The sequence below is a fragment of the Scardinius erythrophthalmus genome, assembly GCF_964197995.2.
Source record: "Scardinius erythrophthalmus genome assembly, chromosome: 22".
Lineage (NCBI taxonomy): Eukaryota > Metazoa > Chordata > Actinopteri > Cypriniformes > Leuciscidae > Scardinius > Scardinius erythrophthalmus.
This window is the reverse complement of record NC_138242.1, coordinates 7580163-7603191: the sequence shown is the minus strand read 5'-3', so window position 1 is coordinate 7603191 and position 23029 is coordinate 7580163. Positions and strand designations below refer to the sequence as shown.

Genomic DNA, 23029 nt, shown 5'->3' with positions numbered 1-23029 from the left:
CCTCATGGTATGTTCACTGTCAGCAACAGTGTTGTCATAATTCTCAATTTAGGTTAGACCATATTGGTTTCACTTTATTTTAATGGTCCCTTGAACACATTCTGTTGACTATAAGTACAGTTGCACATGTCTACTAACTCCCATTGGAGTGTTAATAGATTTATTAGTAGACTGGTTGGGTTAGGGTTAGAATAAGTTGGCATGTAGTTGCAAAGTTGCTAACTTGCCATACTCTTGTGTGCTTTCATCTTCACGATGAGTCTGTCACAGAGAAGAAGTGTAGTTGTGTTTGAGCTCATTTAGAGCAGTTGGATTTATTTATTTATTATTTTTTTATGACTGATAAATCTCCAGTTGAAATTTAGACATATTTAATAGTCTGTAGATTTGTGGCTTGTACATGTTGATCTGAACTGAGTGAGTGAAGAGTGTGTCATTGTTGTCATTGAAGAGTGCTGTCAATCAACCATCGTGACGTCACAAAATCGAACAGCTTGATTAGAGAGAGAGGAAAACATATAAGAAGATTAAAAAAAAAAAAAACACTGGATGGATTTTTATCATTTTATGATGGTTGTGTACAGGCACTGCCAACACACATTTCAGTACAATCAACTTGTAAAAGTGCATGTACCATTATATGTCCCCTTTAAGAGTTTGTGAGACGTGCCAAATTAAACAGAAGTGCGGACACACAACTTCCTTTTCAAGGGAAATTAGCCATCATCAACTACTGAAATCTTTTCTTATTTCAGTAATGAAATATCAGTAATGATATTTCGTATGAATGAATTTCACCAAGGTTGATCAATGTTTTTCGTTTCACTAGTGTTGAGGCCTAAGACTTTTGCACATTACTATATATATATATATATATATATATATATATATATATATATATATATATATATATTAGTACTGTGCAAAAGTCTTATAAAAATAATTACTCCACATCACAAACAAGACAAAACATTACACAAAGTATAAATGTTATATTAAAACAACAGTGTTTTTGAACTGACAGTTACAACACCCATAGACTTCCATAGGAATCGAGGAATGCGGAAGTAAAGTTTTTTTTATTGCAGTAAATATCATTACAATAAGGCAAAACAAAACTATAATAAATGTCCTAAAGAACAGAGCACAATGTAAAAAAGGAAAAAGAAATAGAAAAAATAATATCAGGGACAAAAAGGCTTCTAATAATTAATTTCTTTAATAAATTGATTAATCTTCCACTTTTCAATGTTCATTCTCTGATCCTCTTCGGTCAAAAATCACGTTTTTAATTTATTTTTTTGCTTCATCTGAATGGGATGACACTTGGTGACATTTGTTGTATTAGCTATGTGAACACACACAAATAATCATAGACATGATTTGGATATGGTAAAGGGTCGTAAAAAAAGTGTCAAAAATGGAAATAAACATAATAAACACAGGAAATGAATAGGAAATACGAAAACTCAGGGAAACTTTTAGTGGTACAAACTACAAATCAGCCACTGCAGAAAAAAGTGCACAGCAATGAAGGAGTGACACTCTAAAACATCAAGAGTGCAAATAAGACACCCCCCCCCCCCATACACACACACACACACAGAAATGAACTGGAAAGACTGCAACAGTAAATTGAGATCTGATCTGAACTGAGAGAGTGAAGAGTGTGTCATTGTTCTCTACAGGTTGAGTAATTGTGGAGTCACAGATGAAGGTTGTTCTGCTCTGGCTTCAGCTCTGAGATCAAACCCCTCACACCTGAGACTTCTGAATCTGACTGGGAATAAACTAGGAGAATCAGTTCATCTGCTCTCTGCTGTACTGGAGGATCCTCACTGTAAACTGGAGAAACTGTGGTAAGATGAACTCTCTGATAAACACACATATATATATTGTCCTTGGTAAATATATTATTTATTACTAATGTAATAGTTTTGAACTTTTTTACTCCATGATCACCAGCTTTGCTTGTTAAACTCTAGCTTGTTTTCGGGTCTGAAGAAGGAGTCCAACCAAACAATTGCTTGGGGTTTCTTGTCCCCAGCTCTGGGCTTCTAGGCGTCGGGGGCTCTGGCGTATCAGTATCCCCCGAGGCAGTCAGTTTATCAGTCTTTTATACTCCTTGTTTACAACAGGCATTTGGTTGACACTCCTCCAAAGTTTCCCAGATCCTTCTCCAGGCAGGTGCAAGCAGTCCACTTCTTCATGTCCTTGAACTACAGTAAACTCAGCTAAGATGGCTGAGTTCATTTAAAGTTCTAGGAGTCTAGCGCACACACATAATCGCACTTTTCTGCTCCTCTTAACATGGGTTGGCACAGTCAGTCACATATACATACATAAACCAATTACTGTACATCTATGCCAAAACAATATAAGCCATCTTTTACAAACAGAATAAGTAATAACATTGAATGCAATGCATTATATCCAATACATTGGCTAAATATGTGTAACAAAAAGGCATCTACAATAAACTAGGAGGCAGGTAATTGCATTTTCTTGATATTATACAACACCCCCTTCATGCAATTATCCTGACTCTGTATCCTTCATTCTCATAATTGTAGCACAAACTTTGTTCACTACATCAAACTTTACCAACAACATGGGCATTTGTTCATAATTCTTAAATAGATTGGTTTGTTACAGTTCATGCAATATTTCACCCAGTTTTGTTTTCTGGTTCCCATAACAGAAATAATCAATTATATTTATTTTGTAATTGTATTAAAATAATTTATTTATCAAGGGGCAAAACTTTGTGCTCTGCTTGTTTAACATATATTAGGCCAATTTGGATCTCAAAAAGAATCCATTACTTAAAGCCCCCGGTCTTCCCCAGGAGTCGTGGCTCCTCCAGCTAGGGGATGCGCTTTCAGGTGAAACGTGGAAACGTGAGCCGCTGACATCTCCTAGGGTCTTTAGGGCACAAAGTTAGTATCTGGGGTATGATGGGTTTTCTTGCCCAAATTACAAGTTTAAACATCCCCCTTGGTTTGAACCAGTCTTGAAATTTATTCAATGTTCAAACAGTGCACAAGGTTTCTTTTTTACTATTGCTTGTAAACGTCCAGTTCCAAACCTCTGGGTCAAATATTGTCAAGCAAGTCATTTTCTCATTCAAATATCTTACACTAAATCCAGTAATCATTTCTTAAGCATTAACAGATTCTCAGATATCATAATTTTACCATCAAATATAACAAACCCCTTTTGTAGTAATTTTTGCATATACATATCACATCCTACAATTATTTATCTGGTTAATTATGGTTACATTTCATACATTTACTATAATCAGAACAATCCAGTAATTAAACCTTTGTATCCAGAGTAATCCTTCTAATGTTTTCCTTAATTTCTGAGAACACTATATATGTTCAAACATAAATTATACAAGTCAAGAAATCAGTTTGTTCCTTGTTATACATAAGGTTCCCATTGTAAAGTTTGTAAACAATCTCTCAAGTTAATAATGTCCATCTTTAAACCTTTTATATTTTAAATTAAATTTACAAGTTCATCTTTTAACATGCCCTACAGTCACAAGAATTTCTTCTTCAATTAGCATAGCATATATTTTAATTTCCTTAATATATTATATACATTCAAAGTTCACTGAAGCCAATGAATTCTTTAATTCATAAAGATTTAAAAATATTTTAAAAGCAAAAACAACAACATAATTTTCAGAAATGTCTTACTATAAATTATCTTAACATCCCCATTATAAGGTTCACACTTCGTTACATCAGTATTTGGTGGCATCACACACATTTTAAATCCTCAAAAATTAACCCAATAATTAAATCGTCTTATCAGGAGTTCTCACCCTAAACGTCTCCTTAGTAATATCTAAAAGGTATAATCCTTTCTAACCCCGGATTTGTTTGTTACTATAATATAATACCTTTTCACATAATACAATTAAAATATTATTTTTTCATTTACAATAATATATTTTGTTTTCTTAAATCAACATGTATTTATCAGTAAAAACCATGTATACTTGGCATTATAGATGACACAAAATTATTACATTTTATCATAAGTACATTCGTGTTTACAATATCAAACACCCACTTCATAATAATCCTTTTAGTTCTACGGTTTTTATTTTATTTATTTTTTATAAATCATTAAAATAATAAAGTAATAATATTTACCAGGATTTCCCAAAAGGTTTAACTGACCCTGAACCTGACCCGTTTCTCGCTATTACAGTCTATTTTGTTTCACAGTCTATTTTGTGACTGAATAAGAGGCATATACAAACTATATAGGACTTCTTATGCTATTTCGGCCCCCTTCTTTGGAAAGGTTCCAGATTCAGTCAAGGCCATTTGGTGCTCTTGCATGGATCATAATGAGAGCTTGTTTGTCCTCATCTGCTCTCTTGCTGTTCTCCAACACCTGCATGATAAGCCTGCATCCAGAAGTGTCAATCAGGTCAACATTACAATGTCTACTAGCACCTATTATTTAGAATGAGCTAATTTTCAATTATTCATTTCTTTTTGTTTGTTATGGAAACATACTAAATTAACTTTAAGTTGTTTTCTCCACTCTTCTACAAGTTGATTGACCATCCTTGTCCAGTTTCTCTCCCAATTTTTCTAGTCTTTCTAGTCTTCTTTCTGCATATTAAAATACTTTAATATAACAGATACTGCAATATTTTCCACAATCCTAATCTATTTTATGTGACTCTCATTAAATATTATTGGCCTACATACTCTGTATGCTATCATCATGTATTAGTGATTTAATATCACTCTTTGTTTCTGCTGCCAAGTACGTGCACACATTTTTTTTCCTCTAAAAAGAAATACTGTCTATTTTCATTTTTAATTTTATCATCATATTTAGGATGATGTTTAAAAATAACCCATGATTTATATCATTTTTCATTTCTCACTCTAACTACAAGTAGGAGGTATTAGCCTCCTATCCATGTATTATTTTATTTTATAATACCATTATCTCTTGTTTTTTTCCTTCTAGCCAATGCTAGAATATTCTTCACATTATTTAATAGTTTTCAAAATATTAGTTTCATTATCACCAAATAAGTCTCCAGAACTGCATTAAGACTTTTAGGATTTGCTTCTATGCCATTTTCTAAATTACATTCTTACACAATTCATATTTAATTTGTCCATGAATGTTCTTCTTAAACTTTGCTAAGACTGACTATACTGTTGCAGTGTTTACAGATGTCTTTCCATTTTCCACAATATTCCAGTTCTAACCAAATGTATACTTTTCTCTCTTATCGTCAAAATCTTAAGTTCCTGTAATGTTCCTTTAAGGTAGATTCACCTTACAGTGAATAATCTTCGTTTACCTTCCTATTAAATATTTCTATCAGGACATTCACTTTAAAATATCTTGTTCTTTCCGTTTGTAATACTAATATCATTGGGTTTTATCCTCCAATTTTTGACCCTAATTTACTTCACCTATTTTCTAAATAGGAATTTACCTATTTTCTAGTGCTTTATACGGTGGATTCATCAGGCAAGATTATGCAGATATGAGAATCCCATAATTTCAATAGTTCCATAATGCACTATTCAAATGTTCTTCCTTTATGTACTATTAAATATATTTTTCCACTTTCTATATTTTATACTTATAGATTTTCCACGTTAGCTCTATAGGCACAACTTCCTGCTTCTTTTGCTCCCAAAAAGCTTTGGTTCACTTAAATCGCTTGTACAGTTAGGCTACAATAAAATCAACAAAATGCCAAATTGCTGCTACATTCATAATAATTTAAACAATCAATAATTATCATTTACCCACAGCAATTGATTTATATTAGCAGGATTTTCTATATTTCAGCATTATTCTTCCCTCTTTTTGGACTATTTACTTTAATTGTTTTTGATAAGTAAATTCCAAAGTATCACTCTACCCACATCAAAAACTTTTAATATTTGACTGTTTTGTTAATCTTGTGCCAGCTCTTTCTCTTGGCACAGGCAATCGAGGTGCTTTGCTGGTGGTCCTGTTCACTATTTCCTTGAAGACCAGCCTGTCGTGCTGAGTGGACCTCTGCTAGCAGGCTCTCCCCCTTCCAGAAGTTCACTGGCACACAGGATCAGCTGGTTGGGTTAGGGTTAGAATAAGTTGGCATGTAGTTGCAAAGTTGCTTATAGTCAGTAGTTGACCTGCCATACTCTTGTGTGCTTTCATCTTCACGATGAGTCTGTCACAGAGAAGAGGTGTAGTTGTGTGTGAGCTCATTTAGAGCGGTTGGATTTATGAAGAACATGTGTTGAAAGCATTTTGAATTTCTTTATTATTTTTTTATGACTGATAAATCTCCAGTTGAAATTTAGACATATTTAATAGACTGTAGATTTGTGGCTTGTATATGTTGATCTGAACTGAGAGAGTGAAGAGTGTGTCATTGTTGTCACTGAAGAGTGCTGTCAATCAACCATCGTGACATCACAAAATCGAACAGCTTGATTAGAGAGAGAGGAAAACATATAAGAAGATTAAAAAAAAAACACTGGATGGATTTTTATCATTTTATGATGGTTGTGTACAGGCACTGCCAACACACATTTCAGTACAATCAACTTGTAAAAGTGCATGTACCATTATATGACCCCTTTAAGAGTTTGTGAGACTCGCCAAATTAAACAGAAGTGCGGACAGACAACTTCCTTTTCAAGGGAAATTAGCCATCATCAACTACTGAAATCTTTTCTTATTTCAGTAATGCGTATGAATGAATTTCACCAAGGTTGATCAATGTTTTTCGTTTCACTAGTGTTGAGGCCTAAGACTTTTGCACAGTACTATATATATATATATATATATATATATAATTACTCCACATCACAAACAAGACAAAACATTACACAAAGTATAAATGTTATATTAAAACAACAGTGTTTTTGAACTGACAGAGTTACAACACCCATAGACTTCCATAGGAATCGAGGAATGCGGAAGTAACAAAGTTTTGTATTGCAGTAAATATCATTACAATAAGGCAAAAAAAAAAACTATAATAAATGTCCTAAAGAACAGAGCACAATATAAAAAAGGAAAAAGAAATAGAAAAAATAATATCAGGGACAAAAAGGTGTAAGGCCCGTGAAATTGGTCCAATGGAGGTTTTCCAATAACACAGGGAAGGTCTCACGTGCTCTGTCCTCACTCATGCGAAGTATTGGTTGGTTAAATGCAATATATTAATCATATATTTACTCGTTAATTCATCTGACTCCATAAATGAAAGGTTTTAATAATATCTATGCCTCACTAAAAGTGAGTGAATGTTTGACTATTCCTTTTAACCATTAAATGAACAATGTCAAGATCGGTTAGAATAATCACATGTAACATTTTAATGTTTCAGATTAATTAATTCCATTGATTCAGAGATTAATTCCACAATCAATTCAAATATCTAGAACATGGTTATACATTGGTTACACCAAATAATCTTACCCAGCTTGTACCTGATGAGAGAGAGAGAGAGAGAGAGAGAGAGAGAGAGAGAGAGAGAGAGAGAGAGAGAGAGAGAGAGACCACCTATCCCATTTCTGTCCAGCCAAGAAGAAGAGCCCAGATAGAGCAAGCACACCTTCCTTTATACTGTTTGCCCAGGTGACATGGGGGATGGGGAAAACCACCCTCAAATGGCTTAACCAGTTTTCTCTAAACTTCTATAAACCGTATTTCCTTTTATTTTATCTATCTGGATATGAGAGATCGTACTCGGTTACTAACGTAACCTCGGTTCTCTCTAGAAGAGGGAACGAGTACTGCGTTTTAGCAAAACGCTACGGGAAAAGTCTCTTTTCACGAAACACTGAAGCAAAAAATTATCCTTTAATTTTCATATATGTAAAACGCGTTGCGGCAGCAGCAGACAGCTATGGCGAGACGGCTTGCTCGCTCATTGGCTGCTCTGCGGCAACTGCTTAAGCCTATCGAGCGAGGCCTGGGATGACATCAGGCCAATGAGGGCGCTTCGCGCCCTCCTCGCCACTTCCCGCCGAAACGGGCGTGGCTTACCTCTATAAAAGGAGCTCGAGAAGGCTGACTCACTTGATTTTGATCGCCGAAGCGAACCAGAGTGAACCGTACGCACGGCAGAGAACGCAGTACTCGTTCCCTCTTCTAGAGAGAACCGAGGTTACGTTAGTAACCGAGTACGTTCTCTTACGAGAGTCCTCTCGTACTGCGTTTTATCAAAACGCTACAGGAACCCCTTGCAAAACGCCGTGCGTGCTGGGATAAAAACACTGATCACCGGAAGCTTTTTCAGGCATACAGTGCATAATCACCAGATTGACTCACACAGAGTCAGGGAATAAGGGTGAGAGCCTTAAATCCCTAAATCTTAGCGTCGTAGAAAAAACATGTCCACAGACGCAAGTATAATCATCACATAGACAGGGTAGGGAACCTGAACTAATGTGGAAAATGTGGGACTTACACAGTTCTGCCCAAGATAGTCGGTAGCGCATAGCGCATGAGTTTCAGCGGTCTGATTAGACGGCTGAACAGATTAGTGTTGTCACGATACCAAAATTATTGTTTCGATACCGATACCAAGTCAAGTATTGCGATTTCGATACTTTTTCGATACTTTTCCTGAAAAGGGAGAAACACTCTCAAATATCATTGCTGTGCTTTATTTTAAATCCGGGACAACATTCTAATCCTATAACACACTAATAAATGAACATATGAACAGCAGATATATTAAACATTTGAACAAAATATGAAATATCAAAATATAAAAAATAAATTAGAGCAATGCCATTCAAGGTAATTTTTTTTTTATAAATTTAGCAGCATTATCTCATTTATCATAAGAAACATAAGAGCTTTATCTTGATTCTGAACTTTGAATAAAAATATGAACAGCGATTATATTAAACAATGTTTAATATTGGTAACATATGATAAGCCTCATTGGTGATATATTTGACATGTGGGGAGAGAGTTGTGGAAGGCCTATACTTCATGTTAAACATATAGCAGCAAAGACAACGTCGGCAGTGTTCACGGTAAAATAGGCTACAGAACAATTCGTTCTTGTTTGAACCAAACATCAAAATGTCATTTATTAATATGTATTCGTGTCAAAATGACATAGAAACATCTTTTCCTATTCTATTTTGCCTGGAAACTTCCAACACACTTGCGTGTCGTGAAAAATAGGCGTCGGTTCTATTTTTAACATGCACGCGTTTTCCGCGCTCTCGAGCTGCGCCCAGGCGCGTGTGTCACGCAGGCAGTTTACATGGGAGCCGAAATAAAAACGGACACGACACGCAGCCAGTGTGTCACCGGCCTTACAAATCTGGAACGTGGTCATTCTTAGAAGTATCGATACTAATAAATTAAGGAATCGTGACGTTTTTAATTTCCGATTTACTTTTGAAGTATCGGTGCACCGTGCAACAGAGCAAGTTAGGCAACGTACTTCCGTATGTCACTCCTCGCATCATCTTTTTCAACGAGTCGTGGAGACGTGGACCACTTGTGCTCGCACATGCAGCCATCTCGCTGTAGTGTTTTGTCACATGACACTGACAGCGGCAGGTTCTTTGCTGCGTGCATCAGGAAAAAAACACAGACGTCCATAGGGAGGCGTTTTTTTTTTTTTTTTTTTTTTTTTTTTTTAAGTATCGATACTGATAAATTTAGGTATCGTGACGTTTTTAATTTCCGAGTATCGCGATACTTTTCAGGTATCGGTACACCGTGCAACACTAGTGTGTTGCATTAGTTGGCAGTTTGTTGTGAATAGCGTATGCTATTCTCTGTTTCTCTGTTAGACAATGATCATGAGATCAGCTCCACCCTGTGTGTGTGAAGCTATCTGGATCTGTTAGTGTGAAGATGACACATCTTCGTCTGATGTGTAGTGTTCAGCCTGGATAGACTCTATCTACCCCAGGTGATGATGCTGTGAGGGTATAGTGATGGAGGGGTGTGTTCAGTGTTCATGTCTAGGAGATGGGTGGAATCTAATCTATAACAATTGTGTTGCAAATTTAGTTCCAGTTCTAAACTGGGAGGCCATATTTACGTAGTGTTGTACTATTGTGAGTGTGAATGGCCTCTTGAAGTGTCTTTTCACCCATCTCCCGAGGTTATGTTCTAACAATTCCGCTGTCCTGGCCTTGATCCAGGTGGGGTCCGGCCCATCCTGGCTAACGTCCTTCAAGGAATTTGCAGAAGTAAACCTGAGACATAAAACAGAGGAGAGCGAACCACAGACAGATAATTCCAATATTTCAAAAGCATTAAATTCAGACGTGTGGAATTCTTTTACTTGTTCCATTATCATGTAAGTTGCAATTTTAATTCCAGATGTCACATGAAACCGAGTTTCATTGACCACGTCTGAATTGTTGCTGTTGTTTCAGTGTGTTGTGACACCTGAAGCTGCTCTTTCAGTTCAGCCTTCAGTCCGCTGCATGTGCAATGCTCATTGCTTTCTCTCATTACAGCCAGATCTGTTATGGTGTCGTTCACACATTTTAGTTAGTGCAGATATTTTTTGACCTGCAAAAAACTGTGGTACCCTCCTTGTAAATTTACTTCTCTGATTAGATTACATTTTAGTTGTTGCACAATGTGGTCTGTTATTACCTGTGCCACAATTCTAGCCGTGTTTTCTAACGGTGAAAAATAAAGGCATACCCCTCCCCTTTTTTGGCACTGGGTAGCACACAAATGAAATTCTGTTTCAGAAATTCAATTTTAATGACGAAAGTCACACTTCTCCAATTATTGTCCTGCTCGGCGAGTGTAATATAATGTTAATTATAATTCAGGTTATAATATAATTATATTCTTTAACAATACAAGTCAAATTATATTGTTTTCAGTCTCTGAAGAGTCTCTGGAACAACTTAACGCCTGGTCAAATCTCTACTTGTTCTCATGTCAATACATTTGAATATTAAAAGGCTTTTTGGCTCAGGGCTGATAAGATGTACATTTGCTGTTTCTCTTTTTTCTTTTGCTAGGTTTCAAATACCTTTTCTTCTAATTAGTCTTTTTAAATGGCCATTTTAACGTTTGGTTATTCTATTTACTCTTACTTTATATTTTTCCGTTTATAGATAAGGAAAACTATATCGCTTTGCAGTCCTTCCCAAGGATGCACAACACAAGTGGTCAGTCCCGAAGATCAGGAGCTGAGGCAGTTGGCTAATTCTCTCGGATTTTGCCGTACACGCGCAACAAAGAGATTTTTTAATAGCCCCCATTGGATGCCCTTCAGGAACTTAATTCAATCATTTTACTTTAGTAGGTGTCTACAGTTTCTACAATCTCTGGACGAACAGGCTAAATTGTTTCTTTAACAATTCCTACAAAGGCTTCTAATAATTAATTTCTTTAATAAATTGATTAATCTTCCACTTTTCAATGATGACATTCTCTGATCCTCTTCGGTCAAAAATCACGTTTTTAATTTTTTTTTTTTTGCTTCATCTGAATGGGATGACACTTGGTGACGTTTGTTGTATTAGCTATGTGAACACACACAAAATAATCATAGACATGTTCTGGATATGGTAAAGGGTCGTAAAAAAAAGTGTCAAAAATGGAAATAAACATAATAAACACAGGAAATGAATAGGAAATATGAAAACTCAGGGAAACTTTTAGTGGTACAAACTACAAATCAGCCACTGCAGAAAAAAAGTGCACAGCAATGAAGGAGTGACACTCTAAAACATCAAGAGTGCAAATAAGACCCCCCCCCCCCCACACACACACACACACACAGAAATGAACTGGTAAGACTGCTACAGTAAATTGAGATCTGATCTGATCTGAACTGAGAGAGTGAAGAGTGTGTCATTGTTCTCTACAGGTTGTGGGTAGAGAACAATTGAACATAGTTCAATTAATATTTATTATTATTATACATTTTTTATTCCTGTTTTTTAACCTACAGTTTGATAATGATTGTTTGCTGTTATGTTATTTTATTATGTTTTTGCTGTTAGATCATAATTGCTGTTCCCTTCTGAAGTTTTATTACCATAGAATTAAACTGAATAAAATACCAATTAATTGCAAAACGTCTGTATAAAGTGTTTTTGATCACTATCCATCCCTGATTTTGTTCGATTTTTAATGATCAAATACTGAGTAACAAAAATGCTTGCATTGTGTTCCTTTTCTAACCAAATGTTGTTTGATTGTAATCATAATAAGAAACCTGATACTTATCTAACAAAAATATCTAAACCTTGACAGAAAGTAGTCTTTTAAAATGTCTAAATATATATCTAAATAATAAAACTAATAAAACGGAGAAATCATGTCTAAAATAAAAATCAACGGGAATCAAAAAGCCTCTCTCTGTGTTTATATAGGAGCTACAGTACAGCCTACAGGCGCTTACACAACATTACACACGTTTTTATTTTTAACGGCACTGGATAATGCTTTTCTCACTTCAGAAAATGGATTTGAAAGGCCTGCACTCTATTTTAATGTGAAGTGTTGCATTTATTGAAAAAAAATTATATATATATATATATATATATGTATATATGTATTAATTCTAATGGGTAAAAATGCTCATAAAAAATGTATAATTATTGCATAGTACCATAGAAACATTTCAAAATTCTAAATAATAAAGAAAAAATATTATTGAACAAAAATATATTACATTGGTTTTCCTGAAAAAAAAAAAAAAAAAAACATTTTAAGGCTTTGGTCACTTTTGACCGCGAAGGAGCCAAGTGTGACCCCTAAACGAAGAGGACCAGAGATTTAAAATTCTTTTTAAAATACAGAAAACAATGCACTGAAAAAGTGTGTAGGATTTAAATGATTTAATCATGTACATCAGATCCACATGAACCAATTAGTTCAACAAAGATAATTTGTTCACATAATGTCAACATCATGGAATCAAGTCATTTCCAAGTAACCCAATTAAGAAGTTTTAAAGTGATTTTAATATGGTTCACTAACTGGATTAATTCTATGAAATCTAATTGTAATATAAGTAATAAACATTCATCACTCCATAGTTACAGCACTGCATGGTATTTGTCCCTCAGTTTCTCCTCAAGCACATGGAAAACCGGCATCCTTTATAAAGCAGTGTAGAATATAGTGGCATTGCTTGTCAATACATTCACATCACATCACACACTGCAATCTTTAATAAAATGGTCATTTTACACACAGTTTACACAGCGTCATTGTTCTCTACAGGTTGAGTTATTGTGGAGTCACAGATGAAGGTTTGAGGGTGATCTTGCATTAGTTTGAGAGTGCTTATATTTAAATTTGACTTTGTGATGTTTTTTACACATTTTAATTTAACAAAAAATGATTTGTGATCAAGCATTAATTGACGGACCCCTGCAGTTCGGCTGCGGACCCTTGTGTTAAACTGATCTGAACTGAACTGAGAGAGTGAAGAGTGTGTCATTGTTCTCTACAGGTTGAGTTATTGTGGAGTCACAGATGAAGGTTGTTCTGCTCTGGCTTCAGCTCTGAGATCAAACCCCTCACACCTGAGACTTCTGAATCTGTCTGGGAATAAACTACTCTCTCAGAAAAAAAGGTACAAAAGCTGTCACTGTGGTGGTACCTTTTCAAAAGGTACACCTTTGTACCTAATGAGTGCATATTAGTCCCTCAAAGGTACATATTAGTTCCAAAAGTGTACATTTTAGTTCCAAAAGTGAACATATTAGTACCTAAATGGTACATATTAGAACCCTTTTGAAGGGTACTGTCCCAGTGACAGCTTTTGTACCTTTTTTTCTGAGAGTGTAGGAGATTCAGTTCATCTGCTCTCTGCTGTACTGGAGGATCCTCACTGTAAACTGGAGACACTGTGGTAAGATGAACTCTCTGATAAACACATATATTGTCCTTGGTAAATATATTCTTTATTAGTAATGTAATAGTTTTTAACTTTTTTACTCCATGATCAGATCACCAGATTTGCTTGTTAAACTCTAGCTTGTTTGCGGCTCTGAAGAAAGAATCCAACCAAACAATTACACATCCACACAACACAAATGAGAGACAAATGAATACATTTTATTGAAAGCTCATTTTCTGTACATTTATAGTTTGACCAGGAAAACCAAAACCAGCATTTTTATGTGTGATTCATAGACACTCAGTTAAACAATAAATTACAAGTGAAACTTACTTCAGTCCAAATGCAGATTAAATAAATATTCAGTTAAATCAGTAAACATCACAGGTGAGCCGATGCTTGATTAAACATGCTAATCCTAAAACATAAAAGTATATATATAACATTACACAAATACACAAGTATAAATGTTATATTAAAACAACAGTGTTTTTGAACTGACAGAGTTACAACACCCATAGACTTCCATAGGAATCGAGGAATGCGGAAGTAAAGTTTTTTATTGCAGTAAATATCATTACAATAAGGCAAAACAAAACTATAATAAATGAACAGAGCACAATATAAAAAAGGAAAAAGAAATAGAAAAAATAATAATATCAGGGACAAAAAGGCTTCTAATAATTAATTTCTTTAATAAATTGATTAATCTTCCACTTTTCAATGTTCATTCTCTGATCCTCTTCGGTCAAAAATCACGTTTTTAATTTATTTTTTTGCTTCATCTGAATGGGATGACACTTGGTGACATTTGTTGTATTAGCTATGTGAACACACACAAATAATCATAGACATGATTTGGATATGGTAAAGGGTCGTAAGAAAAAGTGTCACACTTGGCTCCTTCGCAGTCAAAAATGACCGACAGGAAATGAAAGGAAATACGAAAAAATATGAAAACTCAGGGAAACTTTTAGTGGTACAAACTACAAATCAGCCACTGTGCAGAAAAAAGTGCACAGCAATGAAGGAGTGACACTCTAAAACATCAAGAGTGCAAATAAGACCCCTCCCACACACACACACACACACACACACACACACACACACACACACACACACACACACACACACACACACACACACACACACACACACACACACACACACACACACACACACACACAATTGTTTGCTCTTCTTTTAGCCTAATAGGTGTTCCTGATATCTGTTGCATATGCAACAATACATAAAATAATTACAGTTTGTATGTACATAGTTCAATTAATATTTATTATTATTATTACATTTTTATTCCTGTTTTTTAACCTACAGTTTGATAATGATTGTTCGCTGTTATGTTACTGTATTTTATTATGTTTTTGCTGTTAGATCATAATAGCTGTTCCCTTCTGAAGTTTTATTACCATAGAATTAAACTGAATAAAATACCAATTAATTGCAAAATGTCTGTATAAAGTGTTTTGAATGATCACTATTCATCCCTGATTTTGTTAGATTATCAAATACTGATTAACAAAAATGCTTGCATTGTGTTAATTTTCTAACCAAATGTTGTTTGATTGTAATCATAATGCAAAACCTGATACTTATCTAACAAAAATATCTAAACCTTGACAGAAAGTAGTCTTTTAAAATGTCTAAATATATATCTAAATAATAAAAAATAAAAATAAAACGGAGAAATCATGTCTAAAAAAACAACAGGAATCAAAAAGCCTCTCTCTGTATTTATATAGGAGCTACAGTACAGCCTACAGGCGCTTACACAACATTACACAAGTGTTTATTTTTAACGCCACTGGATAATGCTTTTCTCACTTCAGAAAATGATTTTTAAGGCCTGCACTCTATTTTAATGTGAAGTATTGCATTTATTGAAAAAAAAAAAAAATAATAATAATACAAAAAAATATGAATTATAATGGGAAAAAATGCTCATAAAAATGTATAATTATTGCATAGTACCATAGAAACATTTCAAAATTCAAAATAATAATCAAAAAATATTATTGAACAAAAATATATTACATTGGTTTTCCTGAAAAAAAAAAAAAAAGTTACATTTTAAGGCTTCGGTCACTTTTGACCGCGAAGGAGCCAAGTGTGAGCCCTAAACGAAGAGGACCAGAGATTTACAGTAAATCCAAAATTCTTTTTAAAATACAGAAAACAATGCACTGAAAAAGTGTGTTGGATTTAAATGATTGAATCATGCACATTAGATCCACATGAACCTGAATTATAAGATTGTATTAGCTAGCTATGGAACTATTAATTAGCAATATCATATATTAGCATGCTAAATGCTAAGCATGAAATCTAATTGTATAAGTAATAAACATATTAGAAAAAAATATTATTTTAAATGGCCATTAATGGATCATAATTATTGGATAAATATTTAGTAACAAAAATATCAATATATGAATATTAAATTATATATTATTTAACTAAAATATAGTACATTTAATTGATAAAGTTACACTTCAGGTGTTATTAATGTTCTCTCTTCATCACTCTATAGTTACAGCACTGCATGGTATTTGTCCCTCAGTTTCTCCTCAAACACATGGAAAACCGGCATCCTTTATAAAGCAGTGTAGAATATAGTGGCATTGCTTGTCAATACATTCACATCACATCACACACTGCAATCTTTAATGAAATGGTCATTTTACACACAGTTTACACAGCGTCATTGTTCTCTACAGGTTGAGTTATTGTGGAGTCACAGATGAAGGTTTGAGGGTGATCTTGCATTAGTTTGAGAGTGCTTATATTTAAATTTGACTTTGTGATGTTTTTTACACATTTTAATTTAACAAAAAATGATTTGTGATCAAGCATTAATTGACGGACCCCTGCAGTTCGGCTGCGGACCCTTGTGTTAAACTGATCTGAACTGAACTGAGAGAGTGAAGAGTGTGTCATTGTTCTCTACAGGTTGAGTAATTGTGGAGTCACAGATGAAGGTTGTTCTGCTCTGGCTTCAGCTCTGAGATCAAACCCCTCACACCTGAGACTTCTGAATCTGTCTGGGAATAAACTAGGAGATTCAGTTCATCTGCTCTCTGCTGTACTGGAGGATCCTCACTGTAAACTGAAGTATCTGTGGTAAGATGAACTCTCTGATAAACACATATTTTGTCCTTGGTAAATATATTCTTTATTAGTTATGTAATAGTTTTTAACTTTTTTACTCCATGATCACCAGATTTGCTCGTTAAACTCTAGCTTGTTTTCGGGTCTGAAGAAGGAGCCCAACCAAGCAATTACACATCCACACAACACAAATGAGAGACAAATTAATACATTTTATTGAGAGTTCATTTTCTGTACAATTATAGTTTGACCAGGAAAACCAAAACCAGTATTTTTATGTGTGATTCATAGACACTAGGGGTGGAGCCGAACCCGAATACGGTATTCGGAAAGGCACAAATAATATGTTTTTTTCCCGAATACTTATTTCCAACAAATACTTTAAAAAATATTTGTATTCGGGAACAAGAAAAACGTTATATCAAAAAGCTGCGTTTTCTCATGAGACATGGCGACCGGCGGCGCTGCTGATGTGGTGGCTGTAAATCCACTTGTTGATAAGAAAGGAGGAAAGAGCCACATATGGAAATAATTTTGGATTAGGCTAATGTCACGTTGTCATAAGGGGCCGTTCACATAGCGCGTTTTTTTTTTTTTTTTTTGCGCGTGCAGATTTCAAATGTAGGCGCGCGGCAAGAGCGCTTGTAATAGAAGCAAGCGGCGCGCGCGTTTTTCCAGGCACGCCTATGTCCATGTTGCATAGCAACGACAGACGCCACGACTCACGAGAGAGCAAGCGCTTGTGGAAAGGAGAAAGCGGTGCGAACTGCGCTCTCCATGATGACGAGGAAGTATCAGCAAAGAATTTATTGATTTCTAGCCCTTGCATTAGCTTTAGATACATTTATGGAGATGAGAAATTAAATAAAAAGCCGTCATTATGTCATTAATATCAGTCCGTCAGAAAAGCAGTTCTAGGCTTATTCTTGGCTGGATAACTTTGAGCAGGTTTAAAAAGTCCTTTTAAAATTAAATATGAATGCAGTTTTGGATTAAATAAAAGTACAGTCAAGTCAAATAAAACACGTTTTATCTCCTGTATAGTTTGGTAACACTACAAAAAGATATCATTCATTAACATTAGGCTACTTAATGCGTTATCTAACATAAACACATTGAGTGAACAATATATTTGTACATCATTAATTAATGTTTGTGAATGTTATTTAATACAAACACTTGATTGGTCATGTTTGTTCACTTCATTCATTGTGCATTAAATAATGTTCACATAAATAATGTTAACTTTTAATTTTAAAAATGTATTTTTAAATTAACCCCAAGGAGAATAATTGTGACAGTAGGCTATATAACTATTGTTTATTGTTAGGTCATTTTATTTAATGTTATCTAACAAATGGAATCTTATTTTAAAGTGTTTTTAATACTAGTTTCCATCTTTGTAACCGTGATATACACTTTAATATATGTAAATTTAATCTAAATTAAGCTTTGGTACCGAAATTGGTACAGAGAACCGTGTATTTTCACTGGTATTAGTAGTACATCTGCTCTCTGCTGTACTGGAGGATCTGTGGTAAGATCATATATGACTCACGCATGAAACACAATGTAAAGCCTATATTTGAAATGTTCAGCCTTTTTCTGCTGTGTTATTGCGCTTATTGAACTGTAAGTGACTGAACACATGAGCTGCTCTTCAGGAACATGATTCTGCAGGACTGAGTCACTGAAATACACACTCACATCACAATCAACATTTCAGTCTCTTGATTGTAAACCGACTCGATCTCAACACATTCAGAACTGAGAAATGAAGAACATGCTGGATTTATTCTTATTCATCACGTTCATCTTTCTGCAGGGACTGTTTTTAAAATATTATTTACACAATTAAAACAAATCATTACTCCATATGTACTGTATTAGTACAGATCTAAAGACTAGATGTTTAATAATCATGTTTTGAGCTCTGTGACATTTTAGATCTCAGTCCAATGATCCATCAAAAGATTTTATTTGTGCTTTAAAGGGGGGGTGAAATGCTCATTTTCACTCAATCTCCTGTTAATCTTGAGTACCTATAGAGTAGTATTGCATCCTTCATATCTCCAAAAAGTCTTTAGTTTTATTATATTTATAAAAGAAAGATTGGCTGTACCGAGTCTTTCCGAAAAAAACGAGCGGCTGGAGGCGGACCGTGTGGGCGAATCTAAAGCTGTGCTAACGCGCCGAGCTAACAATACACAGACATTTAAAGCAGTTTTACTCAGCGCCCGGTTCCAACGCACGACCGCGGACCTTTATCATTGTGACTGCTCGATCCTTAAGCATTAGACGATCTGCAAATCCGTCGATCAGGGCTTTGTTTATAAAACAATCATCGTCGAAATGCAGGGAACAAACAGTCTACAGAACTCCGTTTATGCTCAGGAAAAACAAACTCCATCCACTGGTCCCTTAACGCTGGGTTCTTTGGGAATCTGTGCAGGGTTGTCTTGCCCTGGCAAACAAAAACACACTTCTTTGGTGACATTGACTTCCCTAAGGCTGAGCATAGCGCTTTGATGGGCGAACTGCTTTCGCTCTCTCGCTCTGGTCTACGGTTGCGCATGCGCCCGCGTCCTTTCGGAGACGTGCCCTTAGGACCCGTATAAGGAAATTCCGCTACATCTGATGTCACACAAAATGGCGATTTTTCCCATCAGCCACCGCGGCGCTAGAGCCGTGACGTCACGTCGCCAAGCCCTACACTCAAAAAAAAACTTTCCGAGACTTGTGACAAACCGGAAGGAGCATTTTTGGAACAGAAATACTCCTTCAAACGTACAATTTAATTTTTGAAACTTTGTCCATGTTTAGCATGGGAATCCAACTCTTTAACAGTGTAAAAAACTCAGTATGCATGAAACAGCATTTCACCCCCCCTTTAAGTTTGTATTTTCTTTTTAATAATGGATTCACTGCTAAACTGATCCGATCTGAACTGAGAGAGTGAAGAGTGTGTCATTGTTCTCTACAGGTTGAGTTATTGTGGAGTCACAGATGAAGGTTGTTCTGCTCTGGCTTCAGCTCTGAGATCAAACCCCTCACACCTGAGACTTCTGAATCTGTCTGGGAATAAAATAGGAGATTCAGCCGTGAAGCTTCTCTCTGATCTGAAGAATGATCCACATTATAAACTGGAGACACTATCTTGTAAGTAGATTATTTACTACAGATTGCAAAATACAGTATTTTGTAACATAACACAAAGAGTCCACCAAACACAGACTTGGTTTTCCCTGCATATTATTTTCACAACATCAGTTTTACACAGAATTTCTTGAAGAAAAAAATATTTTTAGATTTTTTTTTTTAATTATATTTTTTTTCCTGATGCAACACAATAAAAGGCTGGGGTGTGTAAACTTTTTAAATTGCATGAACTAAATGAAAAAAAGATGATCTTGAAACAAAATGTACACATCATCATAATCCTGTTTAAAGTTTTCACCCCCTGCTCTTAATGCATCGTTTCCTGCTTGAGCATCAGTAAATATGTTCACCTTTTGTAATAGTTGTGTACGAGTCACTCAATTGTCCTTAATGTAAAAATATGGATCTCAAAATCATACAGTCATTGTTGGAAAGGTGTCAAATATGCAGAAGATTCTGGAAAACCTAAAAATGTGCAAAACCTGGAGGATTTTTCTGGAGAACAGCGGGCAGTTTCACTGCTCAGTTATTTAGATCCTGTAATAAACATTATTTGTTCTCATTATTCTGAGAACACACACAGTCTCTATGGAATGGACTACATATGCCGTATTATCATTTAATCAGTTAGTACATAGATGCTGTCCGACAGGAGGTCCGCTCTGACATTGTCACAGAAGAATCTAGATCACTTCCAGAAAAGATTACAATTAATTGAGAGAGTAGTTTCTGTTCATCACATCATTCATATAATGTGAATAATCGACTGAACCTTTCGTTTCCACGACGGTAAGTGGGAAGTGTTCCTGACACGATAATCTTTTCACAATGGTCTTGATCAGGATCTTCCTCATCTTGTCGTTCGCCCGCGTGCAGAACAACAGCTCTGATGTTCTCCTCACCTTTATATCTCCGGCTGTAATATTAATGTACTCTGTATGTATCTCTGCCTGTGTTTGTTCTGAAATGAATCTACTGATGTGATGTGACCGCAGTAATGTCTCATACTCCATATGTGACTGTCTGTGTGTTTAATTGTAGTTTAAGGATCAGCAGATGGTGAATAAGGAGCCGCTACAGAGACGTCACAGTCACACAGTCAACAGAGACTGAAGACACAGAGACCGAAGACACAGAGACTGAAGACACAGACACCGAAGACACAGACACCGAAGACACAGACACCGAAGACACAGACACCGAAGACACAGACACCGAAGACACAGAGACCGAAGACACAGAGACCGAAGACACAGACACCGAAGACACAGAGACCGAAGACACAGACACCGAAGACACAGTGACCGAAGACACAGTGACCGAAGACACAGACACCGAAGACACAGAGACCGAAGACACAGAGACCGAAGACACAGAGACCGAAGACACAGAGACCGAAGACACAGACACCGAAGACACAGACACCGAAGACACAGACACCGAAGACACAGACACCGAAGACACAGAGACCGAAGACACAGAGACCGAAGACGCAGTGACCGAAGACACAGAGACCGAAGACACAGAGGCCGAAGACACAGAGACCGAAGACGCAGTGACCGAAGACACAGAGACCGAAGACGCAGTGACCGAAGACACAGAGACCGAAGACACAGAGACCGAAGACACAGAGACCGAAGACGCAGAGACCGAAGACACAGAGACCGAAGACACAGAGACCGAAGACACAGAGACCGAAGACGCAGTGACCGAAGACGCAGTGACCGAAGACGCAGTGACCGAAGACGCAGTGACCGAAGACACAGAGACCGAAGACGCAGTGACCGAAGACACAGAGACCGAAGACACAGAGACCGAAGACGCAGTGACCGAAGACACAGAGACCGAAGACACAGAGACCGAAGACGCAGAGACCGAAGACGCAGTGACCGAAGACGCAGTGACCGAAGACACAGAGACCGAAGACACAGAGACCGAAGACACAGAGACCGAAGACACAGAGACCGAAGACACAGAGACCGAAGACGCAGTGACCGAAGACGCAGTGACCGAAGACGCAGTGACCGAAGACACAGAGACCGAAGACGCAGTGACCGAAGACACAGAGACCGAAGACACAGAGACCGAAGACGCAGTGACCGAAGACACAGAGACCGAAGACACAGAGACCGAAGACGCAGAGACCGAAGACGCAGTGACCGAAGACACAGAGACCGAAGACACAGAGACCGAAGACACAGAGACCGAAGACGCAGAGACCGAAGACGCAGTGACCGAAGACACAGAGACCGAAGACACAGAGACCGAAGACACAGAGACCGAAGACACAGAGACTGAAGAGACTCCTCATTTGTATGTTGCTTTGGATAAAAGTTTCTGCTAAATGATCATGTAAATGTAAAACATGCTGGAAATGACTTTATTGATTAGATATTGCACTGCTTGATTACAATGTTGACGGTGTAACTTCCAATATTCAATGACAATTCGATTATTTTAATCAACAAGATATAGACGGTGTATATTAGTAATTTATTATTTAGGAAAAGGTGACAGTTTAGAGAGTTTAGAGATTTGCAAGAATGTGATTACAGAAGAGTAATAGAAGTATTTTACATTTTACAAACATTCATTTCTGTTTTTGTTTTGTTTTTTATATGGAAACCTATTAAAAACTTACTAAATTTTATCCTTAAATCTCACTTTTCCCTCATGTCTCAGTTTATCAGTAATTGCTGCCAAGGCAATTTGAAATGTGACTTGTAATTAATTTAATCTGTTATTTTTAAAGGGATACTTCACCGATTAGCATTACGCTTTGTCTCAGTAGAAACCCGGTAGTATTTTCGAATGATCGTGCTTCCCTCCCTCATGTCCCCCTGAGACGAGAGATTTCTGTTTTGTGAGAGGCGAGAGACT

The 23029-nt window shown here is 36.1% G+C and overlaps 1 protein-coding gene across 1 annotated transcript in view; it reads left to right on the top strand.

Moving 5' to 3' along the window:
• Positions 1-22493, top strand: part of LOC308682811 (NACHT, LRR and PYD domains-containing protein 3-like) — a gene marked incomplete at both ends in the record, with an annotated part of 32615 nt that extends 10122 nt beyond the window's left edge. Inside the window, 6 exons of the mRNA XM_081352756.1 lie at positions 1689-1859; positions 13475-13597; positions 13808-13876; positions 16832-17002; positions 19974-20153; positions 21218-22493. Of these exons, the coding sequence (XP_081208882.1) occupies positions 1689-1859; positions 13475-13597; positions 13808-13876; positions 16832-17002; positions 19974-20153; positions 21218-22493 (1990 nt within the window). The remainder of the gene's footprint in view (positions 1-1688; positions 1860-13474; positions 13598-13807; positions 13877-16831; positions 17003-19973; positions 20154-21217) is intronic.
• Positions 22494-23029: the final 536 nt, after the last annotated feature.